At 33.0% G+C, this 19,830-nt stretch overlaps 3 protein-coding genes and 1 long non-coding RNA gene across 12 annotated transcripts; 2 read left to right on the forward strand and 2 right to left on the reverse strand.

The window, feature by feature from the left end:
* Positions 1-75: 75 nt before the first annotated feature.
* On the reverse strand, positions 76-9,920 carry LOC145961321 (dicarboxylate carrier UCP2). 4 transcript variants are annotated; one of them, XM_083081401.1, is made up of 6 exons: positions 9,776-9,920; positions 5,905-6,401; positions 5,693-5,814; positions 3,730-3,839; positions 1,800-2,015; positions 76-1,637 (listed from the first exon to the last, which is right to left on the reverse strand). In XM_083081401.1, the coding sequence occupies exons 2-6, from the start codon at positions 6,022-6,024 to the stop codon at positions 1,252-1,254; spliced, it is 954 nt and encodes a 317-aa protein (XP_082937527.1). In that variant the 5' UTR covers positions 6,025-6,401; positions 9,776-9,920; the 3' UTR covers positions 76-1,251. The 4 variants fall into 4 exon arrangements, with proteins under 4 accessions (XP_082937527.1, XP_082937524.1, XP_082937526.1 ...); XM_083081398.1 differs by having other exon boundaries at positions 1,800-2,018; XM_083081400.1 differs by lacking the exon at positions 9,776-9,920 and adding an exon at positions 7,671-7,756 and having other exon boundaries at positions 1,800-2,018.
* LOC145961326 (uncharacterized) lies at positions 9,226-12,506 on the forward strand. The gene is made up of 3 exons (XR_014435616.1): positions 9,226-10,063; positions 11,191-11,643; positions 11,782-12,506. It is a non-coding gene; the product is annotated as an uncharacterized LOC145961326 (long non-coding RNA).
* Positions 12,015-14,801, reverse strand: Pasi2 (Protein pasi2). Its single transcript, XM_083081402.1, has 5 exons — positions 14,309-14,801; positions 14,034-14,240; positions 13,808-13,937; positions 13,347-13,678; positions 12,015-13,237 (listed from the first exon to the last, which is right to left on the reverse strand). Exons 2-5 carry the CDS (start codon positions 14,229-14,231, stop codon positions 13,136-13,138), a joined length of 762 nt encoding a protein of 253 aa, XP_082937528.1. The 5' UTR covers positions 14,232-14,240; positions 14,309-14,801; the 3' UTR covers positions 12,015-13,135.
* A 401-nt stretch (positions 14,802-15,202) lies between these two features.
* Positions 15,203-19,715, forward strand: LOC145961318 (mesoderm induction early response protein 1). 6 transcript variants are annotated; one of them, XM_083081390.1, is made up of 5 exons: positions 15,203-15,760; positions 16,063-16,201; positions 16,463-17,518; positions 17,833-17,960; positions 18,188-19,715. In XM_083081390.1, the coding sequence occupies exons 2-5, from the start codon at positions 16,082-16,084 to the stop codon at positions 18,822-18,824; spliced, it is 1,941 nt and encodes a 646-aa protein (XP_082937516.1). In that variant the 5' UTR covers positions 15,203-15,760; positions 16,063-16,081; the 3' UTR covers positions 18,825-19,715. The 6 variants fall into 6 exon arrangements, with proteins under 6 accessions (XP_082937516.1, XP_082937514.1, XP_082937515.1 ...); XM_083081388.1 differs by having other exon boundaries at positions 15,204-15,909; positions 18,188-19,714; XM_083081389.1 differs by having other exon boundaries at positions 15,204-15,909; positions 18,191-19,714.
* Positions 19,716-19,830: the final 115 nt, after the last annotated feature.

The raw sequence follows: 19,830 nt of genomic DNA on the forward strand, positions 1-19,830 counted from the left end.
TTCAATCAAAACTCAAAATTTGATGGAATTTTGATAGGATGGAATTTGACGGGAAAAATATGAATTATTATCTGATTTTATATCTCTATATTGCAGAATTCATGATGATGTCGCTTTTTCTATTCTACGCATTTGTTTAATTATTTCTCAAGCGAATTGCAAAATTCTTGGTATAAGAATACACCTTATTAATTAAGCATAATCAGTCATGTGATACTTGTATAGTATACTTGTATGTCATTTTAAAATCGAGCACGGTTGTCGTCATCGGAAGTCAGCGACACAATTGCAAATATATTACAAAACGACACTTTGGTATTATCGTCCTATAAAACTTGGCAATGAATATATTTAATTACAAATAATCTGAGTACGTAAAATTTGATAATAGAAGATTTTTAACGCCCAGTTGCTCGCAGATTAAATTACTTAATAACAATATTTCGTCGATTAAAAATACTACAATAAAAATTGTGCCCTGTATAATATTAATTGACTAAATCGAGATTATGTTATACAAGATTGCACATTACGTCTATGAATCAACTAATTAAAGCAACGTTGAAATACAGATTTGTTTTAATTCATAATTGCAAATTTTCTGTGAGAATCTAGCTAAATTTAAGCAAAGATATCGGAATGAATTTTTATAACATTATTGTCTGTTTCATTAATGATGCTCATGTAATCATCATCTAACCTATCTTACCGAAATGGCCTAATTGCCTTATTATAAGTATATAAAACTGACGTGTATAGCCAAACTTTGTGTAACAAATTACTAAGAAATCTCCACTGTCTCCACAAAATATATACACTTGTGCATATTTAAATGAAATCCGCATCAATAAATGAAACGTGAAATTATATAGTATTACTATTGCTTTTATATTACTATTTCTAAAAATATAAATAATTTGTTTAAAATTTGATTGACGATCAATTAGAAAATTGAATAATAATTCAGTGATAATACGCAAATACATGTAAAATATGCAAAAAAAAAAAGAAGTAGTGAGAATATTTTTCATCATCATCATCAGCTGGAATCGTATCTTATGATTAACACGTAGTACTTGCTGGCGGAGTAAAAATTTCCGATTTATCTATGTTTAATTTCACACGTTTCATCTAAGTAAACGCTAATTCTCTACAGAAAATGTGAATTTCGATAAAGTAACACAATATTACAACAGGATCTTTACGTTGATTCTTCATCTCCCGAGGAATAGTCGGCGAACAAGAAGATCTTTACTCAATGCCATGCCACTTCTTCATTTGCAATTTCATTTGCTCGTATGTCACCCAGAGGACGATGTTCCAAGAAACCAGGCGCGAGAAACTCGGCACGAAACCCTTGTAAAATGCGGATGGGCCCTCCTGGGCGAAGGTCCTGATGGCGCAGTCCATCGCGCCCTTGTACTCGCCGGGAGCGCTGTTCATGTAACGCGTCTTCACCACGTCCACGGGACTCGCTGCCAAAGTGGTGCAAAGTCCTGCGACCGTCGCGGCCGTCAAGTGACACGGTATCCCATCGCGGAGATAGCCGCTGACCAGGATGAGATCCTTGATGATATCGTAACAGACTATCTCCGCCACGTTCACGATAGCGTTCCGCGAGATGTTCGGCATAGTTCCTGACGCGTGATAAGATAATTCCAGTTATTTCAGTGATATAAAAAGATATTTTTAAAGGCTGTTTCAAGTGAAAGTCTCTACAGAGACGAAAACAAGAAGGAAACCTAACGAAATTGAGCGAAATTCTACAAAGTACGTGGACATACGACGAGTTTTCTCACCTTTCCAGAGGCCTTTCGCGCCTTCCACGCTAGCGATATTCTTGTAAGCTTGCAGAGTGGAGCTATATCTCACCGATGATCGCCCATTATTTCCAGCTTGAAAACGGACCTTGACAACATCGGTTGGCTGAGCGAGCAGCACCGCTAAAGCGCCCGTCGTGATGCCTGCGGCGACCCGCACGCCAATGTTCAGAGATGTGCAGCTCCTATTATTACCTGCTGAAATATAAAAACGAACGATGAAGAGCTGTGGTGCTGTCATGATTCGATAGATAAAAAATTAATAACGATGCGGGAGAGGACGGACGCGGGTTGCGCGTCGGTCGCTTCTTATTGACTCATTAAATGTTCTTCAATTACTTATTACAAATTAATTTTTTTTAATTTTTTGCATAATAAATTTCTTAGTCGCTTTACCGTAATTACAACAAATAAAATGTACTTATCGTCAAAATATAAGCTATCGCGTCGTGAACAAAATAAAATTCGTCGATATAATTAAAAACACTAACCGTAGCAAATGAATTAAATACAAAAAAATATAAGATGCCAAGATTTTAAGCTCAATGTTACAAATCCGTTTCTTTCACTTGTCGAAAGAATGATCTCGTCTGTGCATACCTGATTTACATACAAAATGTATATAAATCATGATGAGAGATTGTTATAAAATAAAACATATAATTTATATTTTCAAAATAAATCATATTGACAATTACATCCAGTTCAATTATATGTCATTTAAAATTAGAAAATATGTATGAATATATATGATATTGGAGTACGAACTGTAAACGACCCGTAGAATTTTGCGAGTTTATTTTAACACACGCCTCTAAAAATTACCAAAAATTATCACAAAATATACAAACATTCATCAAAAATATCGAAAAACCACCATATAGAAATAAATATAACGATTAAAAGTCGATAAATATATTAAATCGAAAAAAAAAATTAGGAAAAGTTTCAGCGATTCGTCAAAAAAACGAAGAGAAAGATTCTTAAACTATTAATTATTTTTTTAAACTATTACATCCAAACAAATATACTACAGATTTTTTAAGACAAAATGCGATGGCATTTTGTTCGAACGTCATTTTGACGAATCGAAACTTTTTCCGAACGTAAATGAAACGAAATGAATAAATATGTAACGATTGTTCAAATGCAGCGAATTTTTTTTACAAAAAACGGTCGGAATCCCGTTTGAGAAATAAAGTATTTACGCTTTGTTAATCTTTTTAAACTTTTCCATATTCCCACTTTCTTACTGTTAACTCTTTCGTTCTATCTCCCTTGCTTGCTCTCTCAGCCTCGCAAATGACAGAGACGAAGGAAGGACACACGTTTCGAACATCCCATCCGAGGCGATCCAATCCGCGCGTGGAACTTGCGAAAACTTTCGTCGATAAAACGAGCGCCGATATGATAATTTAACATTCATGAATATAAGTCTCTGTTTTTATATCAGTGTTGGACGACACTATTTGAATTTGTTAATATTTTATTTTTAACATTAAAATCGCATTAGTAACATTTAATATATAACATAAAATAAATACATGTATAAAATTTATTGTTTTTAAAAATATTTCTACAATTGTTATGTATTCGCAAACAAAAAGAAACATTATTCATATTACTTTTCTTTGGATACAAATATAATTATTTTCGACAAATATATTTGGCCAAATATAACTTTTATAACCACGATATTTTTTTATAATATCGTCCAACACTATTATAGATGTATGCATTATATGTATATAATATGTATGTGTATATCATATTACTAATATGACGAACGTGTGCTCTAATGTGTGCCTGTATACGTGTGTAATATTATGCAAGTGAAATCCTACGCGCGGCTACTTTCGTATATCGTAGAAGATATATTATGAAAAAGTTAGGAGTTTGTTGGATGTACCGTCGAAGATTCCAGCGTAGAGTGACTTCACGCTGTCGTAGAGGCCCAACCGTATGCTGGCGAAACACATCTGTCTCTGGAGTCCCGCGGACAGACCTCCGTACAGGCTCCTGTAACCACCCTCGCTCAAGCTCACCGCCCTCACAATTCACCTCAAACGCACATCCCCAGGGCATCTTTCTTTAAGACATTTCTCTCTCTCTCTCTCTTTTGCTCTCTGTTTCACTATGTCCTTTTTTACATTGTCTTTTATATATAAATATCGCGTATTTTTCTTTTATTCTCTCCCCTTTTTCCCTCTTTTTTCACCATCCGCGCGTTTTTTCTCCGCTTTTCTCTTATAAAGGCTATATAATTTTTCGACATATCAAATATCGCTTTAGTGAAAATCAATATCATTTGTTGGAAAAGTGATTTATAGATCGGAGACGCGCAAGAGAAAAGAGAAGCGGCCCGAGAGCCGAGAAATAAATGGGAAAGAGAGCACCATTGCCAGCTGATTATAAATTATGTTATCGCGAAATTCAAGATTCAATCGAGGAAGGTACCGGTCGTTAGAAAAGTAAGTCATTGCTAGATAAGGTAGACAGTATAAAAGAAAAACTGAGAAAAAGGAGAGAAGCTGCGTGAGAACTTAAGAGAAACATACGATGTAAGAGGGATAAGTAGGTTGTCTCTCTCGGCTATCTTATCACGTTATCGAATGATAGAAAATTTCGCAATATTTCACGCGGCGTATAAGTTTATGTGAAATATCACGTATTCGTTCGTTTTACATCCGGTATCGCAACTCGAATTACCTTGCAAAAATTAATAAAGAATTTATAAATATCTCACGTAAAAAAGAGAAAGGCAGTAAAAATATAATTCGTCAATTTTTGCAAATAATCACGAGATATGAAAAAGAGACAACCCACGTGCGAAAAAGAAATAAAATAATCAAAATAATGAGACGGCAGGAGAAATCTCGATGGGAGTGTCATCGACAAGGCTTGTTTTGCTTATTTTGCTCTACATTTTTCAATTTTTCTCGCCAAATTAGTGATAAATTTTTGGAAGCTGATTGCATTCCTTCAATTATCTTATACAAATTCCTCTACAACTCTATTATTCCTTTACAATAGGTGAGCATCGGAAGCACTTGTCCATGGCATCTGATTGAAAGGCAAAATTGAAAATCATATTTATCCAGAAATTAATTCTCTAGATTAATTTCCCATAATTAGCAGAAAGTGTTGTTTATGCATGTGCCAGATATCGAGAGAAATTTCGATGGAAAGCACGAAATCGCGATCATTTTACATCGATCCTTTCTTTACTCATATGTGGAATATGAGCTGTTGAATAATGATCGATTACGTCAAGGCTTAAAGAAAGACACTCCACGTGGCAAACTTGCATCGTAAATATATAATGTTACCATTGCAATCACAAATCATACAAAAAAAATAAGGAAAAATGTAATGATGATAAATCGTTTTTTACATTTAAATCTACTTTAATATTTAATTCATCATTTGCAAAATCATCTTGAAATTTGATTCGACACACATTTAACATTAATTTCTAAATTAATATTTGCATGCAATTTCTTGAAATTCTAGCATGTAAATTTTAATTTAATCATGTCAAATGACGAAAAAATTCATCAGCTCAATCTGGCACACGCCGAAACAAGAACTAGTTAATAATAGTCTGTGTATTACGAAATATCATATATCATCATTTCAGAGAGATTGATACTTGAATATGAAACGATTATCTAAACAGCTCTATGAGCAGTTTCTAATTAAATGGAATCATCGCTTAGGCAAAAACCCTATATTTATAAATCCGAGTATAGATATATATATATATATATATGTGCGTATATTTCATACAAACATTAATAAATTAAATGAATAATGTTTTACCTACCACCTCGCGTTCCTTAAACTATCATTAAGGATAATGAACAACGTACCTTGCGCCTTCGAATCTAACGATGTTCCCGATGGTCTGGAACAATCCCGGCTGGCTCGCTCTTACTGCAAAAACTGAACCTTCCGCCGATGCTAGCAATAGAGCTTGTCCTTCCCCCGCAATCTTGAAAAATCATGATTTCGATCGTGAAAGAGAGAAAGAAATCTTACGGAAAACAATACGAATGATAGCGAGAATTATTTTGCCGCTTACCTGCATTCTGACTTTGGCGGTGTCCAACGGAAAGGTAGCTAAATCGGCGATGCAGGCTGCCGTGCCAGCGGTAAGCAACTTGAAGCCAAGTGAAAAATCTTCCGACGTTCCTTGCTTCATGATGCGGTCGTTATTTTTTTTCTCCCTTTTATTACCGCTGACGCGTGTAGTTGAAGGTGTTCACGGTATGTGTGGGACAGTGCAAGATTCTTGGATAAGTTTACGGCTGATTTTCCCCTCGCGTGACAAGAGTGCGATCCCTCGAGTTCGCTCGTCTTCCTCCAGCAAGGGATTTCCTTTTGTTCTCGAACGATTCTATGTACACTATATACAAAGTCCTACCAGAGGACGAACAGGAACCTTCAGATGTTCATGAATCCAACGTGGTTTTAAAGGTTCGGTTCCCTGAAGTGATCGGGATAAGCGTGGAGTCCTCCCGATCGCGAGCACTCGTGTTTGATTTCTTGATTGTGAACTTCTTTATACATACTATTCTCCTGTGAACAAAAACGATGCGAGAGAAGGTATAGTATTCCGGTATGAAAGTCAATCGGATCGATGCGATCGAACGCTGTAGCTGCTACTTTTGTTCTACAAACAGATTGGACTTCAACAACATAAAACGATTGATAAGCGCGAAAATATATTGCATCGACCGAGAATAATAGATCGATTCGTTATCGAGAATCATTGAACGTAAATTAATATTCACTCTTATGGATATTATAAGTCGTTTTCGACCGCAAGCGAAGTACACGCGACAAAAATTATCTAGATAAGAATTATTAAATTAATACCGTAATGTTAAACACGATCAATTGATTCGTTTCCGTTTATCACGGTATGTGTCACGATTTAGATTCAATAGATTTCTCAAAATTATAGAAGCGTACGTGATACCGCGTCGGAGGTATCTCTGTTTCTGCGTACGAAAAAGTTCCAGCACACCAAATTCTCGAACACCGAAATAGAACGCCGAGAATGAAAAGAGATTGTTGGTCGTCCGCCAACGGGAGAGAGTATTCATTTGTAGTGAACACTGTTTGGATGCTATTTCTTTCGAATAAGTGTATGTTGTGGTTTATATCATCTTGGTCTTCAAGTGTTTGAATAAATATTGCGTAAGAAACCGCAACAGTATTTGAATCATTGTTTATATAGAGAGAATTAGAACAGTTATATACCTTATATATTTAATTAAAAATATATCTTATATATTTAATTAAAAATCATTACATAAATTAATGATAACTGTGAATAAATATAGACGAGTAGACTAAATAAATGAGATAGTGACGTCTCCAGAGTTCAAAGAACGCATCGAAACGCGATTCGCGAGCAGACTTTGCTCCATCGTCTTGTTTTGCGCATATCTAGTCATGCGACTGGTTTGTTATTGGATTTAAGTACTCAATTATGCAATCGTTGTATACATACAATCTGCCGCAATTGATCGAATTAAAGAAATTGTCGTCGGACTTCGAACTTTCGTCTTATTTTAAAAGGTAAATTCGAAATCGACTTCTGACGTTATTGGGCGTCAATAACGCTGTCCCACTTTCCTCGTTCGACTTTTATGTATATAATAAACTAACTTATCTAGTCGACTGCGACGTTACTAAGATATCTATGAATCACCTGTTGTAATACGCAGTTTAAAATAAACATCGTGCTTTTTAAAATTTACTAATGTAAATACGATGCAAAAGTATAAATGTCATCTAGTGCTAGAGTCATAGTACAAAGTCCACGTTTGAAATATTTACCGTGTGACGAAATCTATGTCGCATCGATGCCGTGCCTCCGTCATTCGATGTATGCGAAGTTTCATTCAAGTACGCTTCTATTACAACGAATGATATGATTTAAATTATTGTGAAATTTTATGTATGAAATAATAAAAAAAATTTGCTGAAATTTTTAAAATTGTTTTACATTTCAAGGCCATTTTTCTTTATCATAAATCTTAATTTTTACATAATTTCTTGCCTTATATTGCGAAAATAGGACAAATTAAAAATTATAAAATATAAAAAGATAATTATATAAAATATAAAATATATTAATTATATAAAATTATATAAAATATATATAATTATATAAAATTATATAAAATATATAAAATATAAAAAGGTAAAGTAATCGTATGATTGTTACCCCTCTTTCAAAGAAATCAAGATAGCTCTTAAAAATTTCGCAATTTCCTTGCGCGTGAGAATACGTCGATGCGAAACAAAAGGTGTATTGATTATTCCTGTCATTGTGTGACAGGAAAGTACAGAACATACGTATCGAAAAAGATTTCCAAATATTATTATTTTCCAACGTAGCAATATTTCCGTTAATCTTGAAAAAAATTTTAATTTTATTCTTAATTCTCTTACATTTTCTCGAATTAGTTATAAAATTGTGATTTATTGATACAAATTTCAATGTGAATTACCAATAATATACCGATTTAATATAGATTATACACAGATGATTCGTAGCATGTGTGTCAAACTGCCTTTACCTTATTTTTCTCGAGGACTGTCGCAGAGAATCGAACCATTGAGAGAGTCGCTGGTCACGCGAAATGACTTATGAGTCATATGCAAGAAGTGAAATAAAAACCGCAATTCAGCTGCACGCGAAAGTATTTGTTCCCGGTATTTGCCATTAATTTCTCAGTGTGGGTGTTTGAAAAATCAATGTGGCAAATTCTCAGTGATGATGCTCATACACATAATATACGTGGTGCACCGTGAAACGTGCTTAGCTTCGCCGACAAATCGGCGCCGCTTCGTTCGTCGCAACGCGACTTGCATTTCGCGAAATTGCTTGCGAAATTGCCGATTCGAGAATGTGTGTGTACATATATATGTACGAATTAAACGATGTCGGCTTGCGTGAGAAAAACTCTTCGATTGCAACTGTACCGCACAACGCATGCTCGACGAGTCGATTTTCGCGTGTTATAATGTCGGTCAACGTTAGTTATAATTATAATTAGTTGAAGAAATAATACATCACATATTTATTATCATAATATATTATATCTATTTCAACGAGCCATTATTATGATCTAGAAAGAAATCTCTTCAAAAGAGAAATTTAAATTAAGATAAAAATTAATCTCGATGTTATTTCGAAAATATTATAAAAATCATATTTTTCGAAAACTTCTTATGATTTTTTAATTGCGAGCAAGATCAATTATGGTGCTAATCACAAAATATTAATTTTCCTTCAAATGTTGCAAAACAAATATTGTGTTATATTTATAAAATTAATCACGAGTTCTCTTTCCACTTATCATTGCATTTTTTTGTTTTACAATCGAAATATTCAACGGATACTTGCTATAAAACTATAAACTGAATTGTGTAAGAAATTAATTTCCAATAAAATGTATATACATCAAATGTATTAAATTAGTTTATAATCAGCTGTCGCGTCTCACGGGTTCGACACGACAAACATCATGAAACGTCATTTGCAATCCAAATGTCACCGGACATTGATTTTTTACCGAGTGGTCAAACCCCAACATGAAACAAAGGATATTTCACACGATATATATCGTTGATATTACATCTGTCTTTACACTATGATCGTCATGTCATAATCAGCCTTGAAAGCACTATATAGAATGTGACGAATAATTAAGATAAAATATTGAAAAGATATAGCAAATACATTTATATACATTTGATAAATATTAATATCTTTAAAAACACGAGAAACAAGAGAAAGAAGATTTGGTTTTCAATGAGAAAAATAAAACATAAATAGAAATAGGTAAATAAATGGTACATGTCGATTTCGATTGCGTGATTTTAATAAAAATTGTAAAATTAAAAAAAGAAGAGAAAAATCGCAGATCACTTACCAAGTGTACAGTGAGTGGGTAACAACACAACTGAAAGAAAATACGAGAAAGCAGCGTTTATACCGGCTTGCCGACCAATGGCGGAAGTTCAAAGTCGATACCGTCCAATGAGTAGTCGTCCATGGCGTCATCTTCCACCAAGGAACACCGGAGCTTACAGAAATCGATAAATTCTAGAAGCACGGTTGCAGTCATGACTGGATGGATATGCGCTCTTCGCGGGATTGAGCCCGCACCCCTTTACGAGGGCGTTCAGAGTATTGCATCATTGTGGAGCAACGCTTAAATGTATGCAAGTTGAATCTTGAATCAGAACAAATAGTTGCAAAAAATTAGAAAGACAGATATTTTTTATTTATATCGTATTAAATTCATTTATACTGTAAATTTAATTTATTTATATTGTATTTTTATTAAGCTCGATTACCTCAGGTGCATCATTTATCTTGTGTATTGTATATATATTTTCTTAATCGAATTTGTTTGCGTTGAACACTGACATTTCGTGACGTCTAACTGCACATTTCAAAGACTTCAGTTCAGTGACATAATCTACTAATAACATTATATTATACAAGTTCTTGTAATAACGTAATAATGTAATAACGTTATGTCAATTTTAAGAGATAAGAAGATAAGATAATACGAGAATATTTTCAATCGGAATTGCTTCGCTATTTTTGGTCATTTTCTTATTTCTTATAAACACATGAATTCGCTTTGTCTTTTATTAAAGATGTAAAAAATGAATATTTAAAAAAATTTAAAGATATTTAAAATAAATTCGTTATCACACACACATAAAATTAACTGATTAAATAATTTACAAAATATATGTTCATATATATATATATATATATATATATATATATATATGTATGACAGCGATAGAAGTCATATGATATTGTTTTCATTTAAGAACTGTTTATCTAATTCCATTGGTAAGATTACTTATTAATACACTTTATGATGGTTCTTGTACTTTGACTTTGCGATATCCCGCAGAATTTATTAACGTACTGCTATGTCAGTCATTCTGAAAAAGCAAAGATTCAAATACGAAAAATGAAAATAAATAATTTTCAAATTTCATTATGTTGTAATGCAATGATAAAGTAAAATTTTCATATGTAATATATATACTACTCAGGCCACATTGACAGAATATGCATAAATATGTAATTTATAAATAAACAAGATGTATGACTTGAGTGGTGGAATAATAAATAAATAAATAAATAAATATATATATATATATATATATATATATATATATATATATATATATATATATATATATATATATATATATATATGTCTGTGTGTGTGTGTAAAATATTATAAGATACTATAAAATATTACAACAAAATATGTATCTATTACATTGTACATGAAAATTTTTTTGGAATTTTCAGGATAATTATTGCGAAACAGAACTTGTGAATGAATTTGGCAGATTATCGTAGATCGCGGTATCTCTTTATGACTCTTCACGATTCAGGTGTCAACGAATGGCGATAATTATCGCCACGTGGCCCTCGCCATGTGTTTGGCCATCGCGATGTATATCGCCACTGGGGCATTCAGTATAATCCAGCAGTTCTTGTCGATGATCAGCGTGTTCCTATTAAATTTACTGGGTAGAGCAATTTTGTTAGTTGGTCACATAACATCAGGAGATATTCCCAGAAGACGTCGAACTGTCAGAGAAGGACGAGAATCGTATACAGATTCAGAGGAGGATCATCATGAATGAAGCTCTTCTTGGAGTCGAAGCATTCCTCTCAAACAAAATCTGTCATCGTAAAGACGAGTTGTTCAATCAAAAGATCTCTGTCTCTGTTTAATATGTATCATCTCGATCAATGGTATTTAAACTAACATTATATAACTCAAATGTGTGTACATACTAGTATGTGTGTGTTTATGACACATTCTTTTTTACTTATCATTATAATATTACTTCTAACATAATACTTCATCATAAATACCTCCTTCACATACAGATATTGATTATATGAAATATTACGCAAGAGAAATGGACCGAAAATATATATATTTGTATATCCATATTTCAAATACAAGAATATAAATTACATATTATAAGAGATGTATTTTTTCTAATATTGGTGCAAAAATTAAACTGTTAATACAGCAAGATATGCTAAATAAATTATATTGAATAAATGTAAAAATATAAAATTTTGATGTAATAATATAAAATATTGCAAAAATATTGCAAATAGCTATGGTTAGAACACACTGTAAAAAAATTTATGATTAATATTGCAACCATATTTTTTGATAAAACATAGTTTATTCCTCTTTCTTGATTGATAATTTATATAAGTCAATCTAAGAATAATAATCCATTTGGCTTGTTCATGTACATTTTAGTTATGATGCCCTTCTTAAGGTAAATTTCATACTTGCAATTGTGCATACTAATTCATATTTTATATGATATTCTTCAAATATTAATGTAACTACTGAAACTTAGAATAAAAGATTATGAATTTCAGGTTTCAGATACATTAAATGATAGATTTAATCCTCTTCATTGTTTTTGGTTTACTTGGGTATTATTCATTAAAACAGAGTTGTATATATGCTTAATATATTTTTAAAATGTAAATATATTAGTTTTTAATATAATGAACACTTTGATAATATAAAAATCTTAATTATGAGATATAAATGGACGGAATACATTAATACGTGTCACGAATATATAATATATATATATATATGTTTGATAAATCTAATTCATTTTATATGTGGACGGAATCATAATAATATATAAGTTCGAGATTATATATGCTAATAAATGTCATTGCTATAGCAAATAAAAATTTATATAACTTATTACATATTATGTTGATTAATCTGTTTCTTATAAAAATTTAAAAAAAGCAGTACAACTATAAAAAAAATTGCATATAACTCTTTTGAGTTCTTCGTGCAACTAATCTATATATACAAAATTGTTAATTATCATTGTTTACCTCAAATAATTATTTGATTGTATACATAAAAGCAGAAAATATATATATATGAAAAGTAGTAGTTAAAAAAAGTATTTATTTGGAACTCTATCTTGTTTAGAATAATTTAAAGAACAAAATATATATTTTGGAAAATGTTTTCATTTTCCAAAATGTTTTCACCAAAATATATTTCATTTGTATTTAATATATATATAAAATAAAGTATTTTGTGTAACATTTTTCTTCTCTAATATAAAATTCTCTAGTATAAAATTCTCAAAAAAGGAAATAAAAAAGATAACGTCCAAAAATTATACTATTTTTATCCACTATATAAAATTATTATGAATAAGTTTTATATATTATGTAAGATTTACTTAACAGGCAAAGTAGATACTACGCTATGAGGCGTTGTTGGTCGAGAACCAGCAATAGAATGTGTCGTTGATGCATTTAAAGACTGCATTGTACCAATCTGAAAAAATAAAATTTCAAATAATTTAGCAACTCATAACAACTCATAAGTCCTTTGTTACACATTATAATTATAGTGTAATATCATAAAGTGAATATATATATCATACCCGCAAATGAGCAAGATCCTCTAATCTTGTTAAATCACGCAATTCAAGATATAAAGAATAGATGACAAGCCAACCATATGCAGAAATGCAGATAAATATTATCCATAGAAGACACATTATGATATTATAGGCAAATATCATATCATTTACAATGCTAAAAAATATAAAAGCAAATAGTCTGAAAAGAGTGAATATGGCAAAACTATACAGCCATGGTACTATTTTCTTTTCGTATTCTTTCCGCAAAGCTGTGATCAACATCAAGGAAGTTACAAAGACAACTATTCCACCCAGCATGGAGAACAATGCAAATACAATCAATGCATTACGAACTGGAAAAAAATAAATCAATAATATTTTTGTTGCATATTTCCATCAGTTGTTTAAACAATTTCTAAAATTATTTCTTCTTATATGTATATAAAGTATCAAGTATGTTTAAAGTTAAAAATTATGCTTACCATGTTGATTGCCTACATAAACAAATTCATATGATATGATGTAATATCCATAATGCGTAGAACCAGGTGCAGCTTGTGACAGACAGTAGATATCAAAAATAGCTGTACACACTGTGAAAAAGGCCAGACACTAAAAAAAAAACATTTATTTTGTATTACTTAATTCACAATTTATTTCGTTTTATTTAAACAATTTCTAAAGTAAAAATAGCTTTGCTAAACATACCAATGAAAATATAGCAGTAAACATAGCACCCCTTTGAATATCGAATATAAAAGCATGTGTCAGTTTTGTTTTCTGATACCATGGAATTTTTACGCTGCGAGCAGACCTTGATGATCTAAGATTTGCACTGCTGCGAGTAGTTACATGAGAATATACAGATGGTGTTCCCATACTGGGAGACTTCTTTCCATAATGCATCTTGACTTACTTAAATGAAATAAAAAACAATCAAGTATCAAACAATGTAAGATATTAATTTAATTATTTATACTTACAAGTTGTAGAGATATTTAATATGATGTGTTTTCTTATAAATTGCAATGTGTATTATCACAATGATATGTATTTAATGATATATAATTCTTCTGGAATACATACATGTACACACACACATTATATAAACAGAATAGCAAAATTGTAAATATTCTTTAATATTTTGCTAACGTTTAGGTTAGCTTCTACATAGATACATATATTATTTCATCAATGATTATACTACGCCAATAAATGCAACAACAACAGTAATATATAACAGTGATATAAATTTAATAGAAAAAATTTATATATAATATAATTATCGCAGTAAAATTTTTATCAGAGATTTACGATTTTCATATTAATATTGCAAGAGAGCTTTTACAAATTATATGTGCACATATTTTCATATATAAATATGTATTCACTTATTGAACTTGCAAACTCGACGTATATGCAAAAACTTTCGCGTGAAATCATACACACAATGGACACGCCTTGTCAAATATTCGAACGTTGTTGTACCTAATATATATATGTATGTGTACATACATATATATATAATAAGTAAGTAGCAATCGAACATGATTGGTTTCTACTTTTAGATCCGACCAATCAGCGTCGAATTACGTTCGGAAAATCTAGTAATGTTGCCCAACTGTTGAGTCCGCTGAATGCGACCATTACTAGATTTTCCGATGTAATTCGACGGTGATTGGCCGGATCTGAAAGTAAAAACCAATCACATTCGATTGCTACTTAGCGGTTGATCCGCTGAACGCAGCCAATATCAGAGTGAAAAACCTAATTTTAAAATTCTCTGCTCTGACTATGGACAAATTATACATCGACCAATCATGTTACGAGTAACGTGTTACTTCCCAGCAGTTGAAGAATCTAGATATTCGCGGTAATGGCCGTAACGACGCTTTCTCGACTGTCGCATTCGTTTTCGGAACATACACAAGCCGAGGGGTGAATGCGATGAATATAAATAATGTAGTGTGCGTCTTTTTGTTAAAGAGTCGTTTAATAATTAACGATCTCTATATGTGCCGTACGTGGTTGTTACGAATCATGCTCGCTCAATGAAAAATTGTGCCTTAAAGAATTCGTGACATTTCGAATTGAGAGAAAGACAGGAGTTTGTTGTTGAACCTGTGAACAATAGGGGAGGGACTCGCGGTTTCTCGGTGTTTGTAAGCAAAAGAATTGACGAAATCTATTATCCGAAACCGAGAGAGTATCCAGTGATGATCTGCGAAATATCAATTGCCACTATGCAAGACTGTACGCATTAGTGTTGCGAGTACTACCGTGACGCGAATATCAATCCAGTTTGAGGTTAAACTCCACAGCACTCTATGTAAATGTATCTCTCATTTTATCCCGCCTGCATCGGACAATAGAATCAAATGTGCTAAGTTACAAGGCCAGCCACTAACTTGTCCACCCTCTGCGTCAGAAGAATGGTATGATAATGTAGACTGTTGAAACGCATAGTTCTTGTATATGGTGATTGTATGTGGTGATACATTCTGGTGCTTCGTCTATGCATTGATGTGTGTATACCATTTGTGTGTTATGTTCCATTCTCGGTGAATAGGGAACGTAGAATCATGTAAGTTTACATCCATCCATGTAGCGACTAATGTCAATCTTGTAACATTCTCTCGCATATAAAAAGAACTAAAAACGATATTAAGAATATAATAAAGATTATAAAGATTCTGCAGCATTCTTTGTTATTTATAACAATGTATGTTTCTTACAGGGCAGATCGAGATTTTGATATGGGTGGTCCAGCAACAGAAATAATGGTAAATGATTTTGATGATGAACGAACATTGGATGAAGAAGAAGCATTAGAAGGTAGTGAAGATTCTCACAACGAGTTGTCCAATTTACAAAAGGTATATCTCTATTGATATCTGAGACTGTGCACTTTGTACATATGTATATGCATTTGTCACTTTGTAACAAAGTTCTGATCCCGACTATTCTAGGATCAAGCCTGAGAAATGAAAAAATCGAGCCCATAAATAATTACAATTATGATAAGTTTCCGCAACACTTTGGACTCAAAGTGCGTTCTCGTAGTGAGATTCCATGTTTAGCCCATAAAATATGCTTGATGTAATAATGATCTATTTTTTTCTGTTTTGTCGTGTAAGGAAGGTCATATGCCACTGAAAGAACTACTTGCCATGTATGGATACGGTGGTCCCTCAACGGAGAACTCAAACAGTTCTGATCACATGTTGCTGCCATCTGGGAGCGGTGATCCTGAGACCGAGGAGCATTACTCGGATAAAGGTGACAACGATGCGGACGACGACGATGATGACGACGAGGCTGATGCAGGCAGCAATGAGCCGGACCTCAAGCAATTCTACACAGAAATGTTGGTGAAAGGAAAAGACAAGGCGTCATTGCCAGGCTCAACAATGAAAAGCAATAGCAGTGGAATAGGCAACAGGGATAACAGAAAGCGTAGGATCGACGATGACGAAGACGACGATGAAGATGTCGAAGCTGAAGAATGTTCGATGAGTGACACTCGAAGCGGAAATGGAAAGAAAACTAGATCTTCGCCTACGATAGTAGGCGCTAATGCTATTACATGCGACGGTATAGTTAATTTAGGTGCAGCTAGTGCTGCCGACAGTACTGTTGAAGAAGGTAGCGCTAGTGGTGCGATAGATGGTCCGGAAGATAGGATAGTCAGTGCGGGAATAGGCAGTGGCAGTTCGAGATTATTACGAAGTGTTTCGAGGCCGCAAAGCGAGGAAGAAGAGGACGATTGTGACTACAGTCCAGATGAAGAAGAATGGAAGAAGACAATCATGGTTGGCACTGATTACCAAGCAGCAATACCAGAAGGATTGTGTCGTTACGACGATGCATTGCCATATGAGAATGAAGATAAAATGTTGTGGGATCCCAGTCATATATCTGAAGAAGACACGGAAGAATTCTTGGAACGCGCGCAACTTCCAGCGGTAAAAGGCGGCTCATTACCGGCTGGATCTCATATTAGGGACGACGAGCAAGCCTTATATCTTCTATTGCAATGCGGTTACAATCTCGATGAAGCATTACGAAGACGTAGAATGAATGTACTTCCTCCTACAGATGCAGTGAGTCTTTGGTCAGAAGAGGAATGTCATAATTTTGAATCTGGATTGCGCACCTATGGAAAAGATTTTCATCTTATACAGAAGAATAAGGTGCATAATAATTAAAGTTTAATTTTTTCACAATACAAAATTGAGTGAAAAATTGTTAATAACATTATATAGTGCTAATAAAATGCTATAAATATTATAATATTATAAAATGCTATAATATTCCTTTTCATATGTGTAAAAATAGAAAAAGAATTGAAATGAATAATATTTATCACATCATAAAATTAACTTATTTGTATAAATTATCATATAAAAACTACAAATCGTGTAGAAACTATTGAGATTTTTTTAGTGACTAATAATGAGTTGCATTGCAGTGATTTATAACAAGAAAATTTTTCTTACATTTATAGGTGAGAACGAGATCTGTGGGAGAGTTAGTGCAATTTTATTACTTGTGGAAGAAAACAGAACGGCACGACATATTTACGTACAAAGCTCGATTAGAAAAGAAAAAGTATGCTCTGCATCCTGGTATCACGTGAGTATTTTCTCTATTGTAATTGAGCTTTATACCAAAACACAAAGTTTTGAAATAGAGATATGCACGTATGTTTAATATGGTATACATGTTTACAATCTATGAAGAAATTGGGCCTAATACAATGTTCGATAATAACATTACACCAATTAATACACTTTAAAATGTAATAGCTTTTGTTAATCCAATTATTGCAAGCGTGAATGACAGAACTATTAAATCGCAAGCAGGGACTATATGGACCGATTCCTCGAGGAACAAGAGGGAGTACGAGATCGCAGCAGTTCACCCAACGTCCATTGTTTGCTGTACGGTGACGCCAAACGGCAAAGATCCAACACCAACGTGATTAATAATGACGAATCCAAATCTACAGAGGTTTGGGATGGAAATGCAGTCGATCCATTGGCAGAGATCAATGGTCCAACGCCGCCGCCGCCACCTCCACCTCCACCACCACCGCCCATGGTAACGTCGGTCGCAGCTACCATATCCTCATCAATGTGCAATGCCAGCGCTTTAACTACACCAACGTATTGTTCGTCGTCAATACGTCACCTGGATTCTCATCCTTCGTCTGAATCGAGTTGTGCAAATCCGCTAGCAGATCGCTGGAGCGATTTAACGCCTCGAAATCAACCTACCTCTTCTGTCATCACGACGATAACGATCAACACTACCACAGCTACTACATCTACAACAATGGTTACAGGCCTTGGCTCGACAAATACAGTTACTACTAATTCCACCGTCTCTGCCGTTACTGCCTCCAATAATTATTATCATCAACGAGTAACATCTAGAAGCAATGATTCCCATGATACACCCTCACCTGAGAACATTTTACCTCATTTACCCCCTTAGCGTCTAATTCGACCTTCAGGTATTCAGCCTGAAAGGCGGCGGATGTCTTTACGCGGTGTGCCTAATTCGGCACTCACATCATCGCTAATGTCTTAATGCATAATAATATTCATTAATATCAAGGATTATATTTTTATACGTATCGTAATTATTAATTGTCCTTAGCACATGAGTGCGTAATGTTATATATAGTGATGTGGAAGATCACCTCCCCTCCGTAGGAAGGGACGAGCATTTGTGAAAAGAGAGACTAAACATACATATATAGATATATTGTATGTAAGATTCGAGATAAAAATTAAAAATAATGAATTGAGCGAAAAACGAGCGAAGTTATTGTAGCTTTCTCTATTTTTCTCCATCCGGTTTCTGAAGAGATATTTTCAGAAAAAAGGTGTATCTCGATTGAAATGACATCACGGTTAAAATTATAATAGTTACAGTCAATGGATCGAAACAGAGAACTGAAACAGCATAACATGTACCATTATTGTAATTAATATGTAATTCACAATCTGTCCAAAGCACGTCTCTGTCTTTGGATTGGCAATAAATTTATAAAGACAGAATCTCATGAAACTTGTTAGTTTAAAGGAAAATAAATAAAAGTAATAAATGTTCAAATGATGAAATTCATATGAAAGTCAATAGAAACAGTCGTCATTATTTTAATGTAAAGGATGTGCATAAATAGCAATCCTAATAATTCATTTTATCTCATTAAATAGTTGGCTGTGTATAAAATCGTATAGTATATATCTTTCACGTTTCTCTTAGAAATTATTTAAGAAAAACACGAAGTATTTCTAATTTACTGAATATACGTTACATTATGTTTAATCGTAAATAATGATAATATAAAAGCACAGGCTAAATTAGAAAGAATTAGTTAAATATCATATTTCTTATGTTCCTGATAACTTCTTTTCCTCTTTCTGTTCTTTAGTATTATATATTTTTATACGACTATATATAATTCTCTGTTATGTTATAGATAGTAAAAAAA

Source organism: Camponotus vicinus, unplaced genomic scaffold (assembly GCF_025532165.1).
Source record: "Camponotus vicinus isolate PSW18456_S1 unplaced genomic scaffold, iyCamVici1.0 SCAF_11, whole genome shotgun sequence".
In the NCBI taxonomy this organism is placed as follows: domain Eukaryota; kingdom Metazoa; phylum Arthropoda; class Insecta; order Hymenoptera; family Formicidae; genus Camponotus; species Camponotus vicinus.

Bases quoted from the DNA above. Each gene is read 5' to 3' on its own strand.
- Pasi2 (XM_083081402.1), bottom strand. From the start codon at position 14,231: ATGCATTATGGAAAGAAGTCTCCCAGTATGGGAACACCATCTGTATAT. The intron at 13,938-14,033 runs GTATGTTTAGCA...TTTTTTTTTTAG, and splicing joins TTACTGCTATATTTTCATTG to TGTCTGGCCTTTTTCACAGT. The intron at 13,679-13,807 runs GTAAGCATAATT...ATTTTTTTCCAG, and splicing joins TTATGTAGGCAATCAACATG to TTCGTAATGCATTGATTGTA.
- LOC145961321 (XM_083081398.1), bottom strand. From the start codon at position 6,024: ATGAAGCAAGGAACGTCGGAAGATTTTTCACTTGGCTTCAAGTTGCTT. The intron at 5,815-5,904 runs GTAAGCGGCAAA...TGATTTTTCAAG, and splicing joins CCGCCAAAGTCAGAATGCAG to ATTGCGGGGGAAGGACAAGC. The intron at 3,840-5,692 runs GTACGTTGTTCA...GGGTGGTTACAG, and splicing joins GTTAGATTCGAAGGCGCAAG to GAGCCTGTACGGAGGTCTGT.
- LOC145961318 (XM_083081388.1), top strand. The intron at 16,202-16,462 runs GTATATCTCTAT...TTGTCGTGTAAG, and splicing joins AGTTGTCCAATTTACAAAAG to GAAGGTCATATGCCACTGAA. The intron at 17,519-17,832 runs GTGCATAATAAT...TTACATTTATAG, and splicing joins ATCTTATACAGAAGAATAAG to GTGAGAACGAGATCTGTGGG.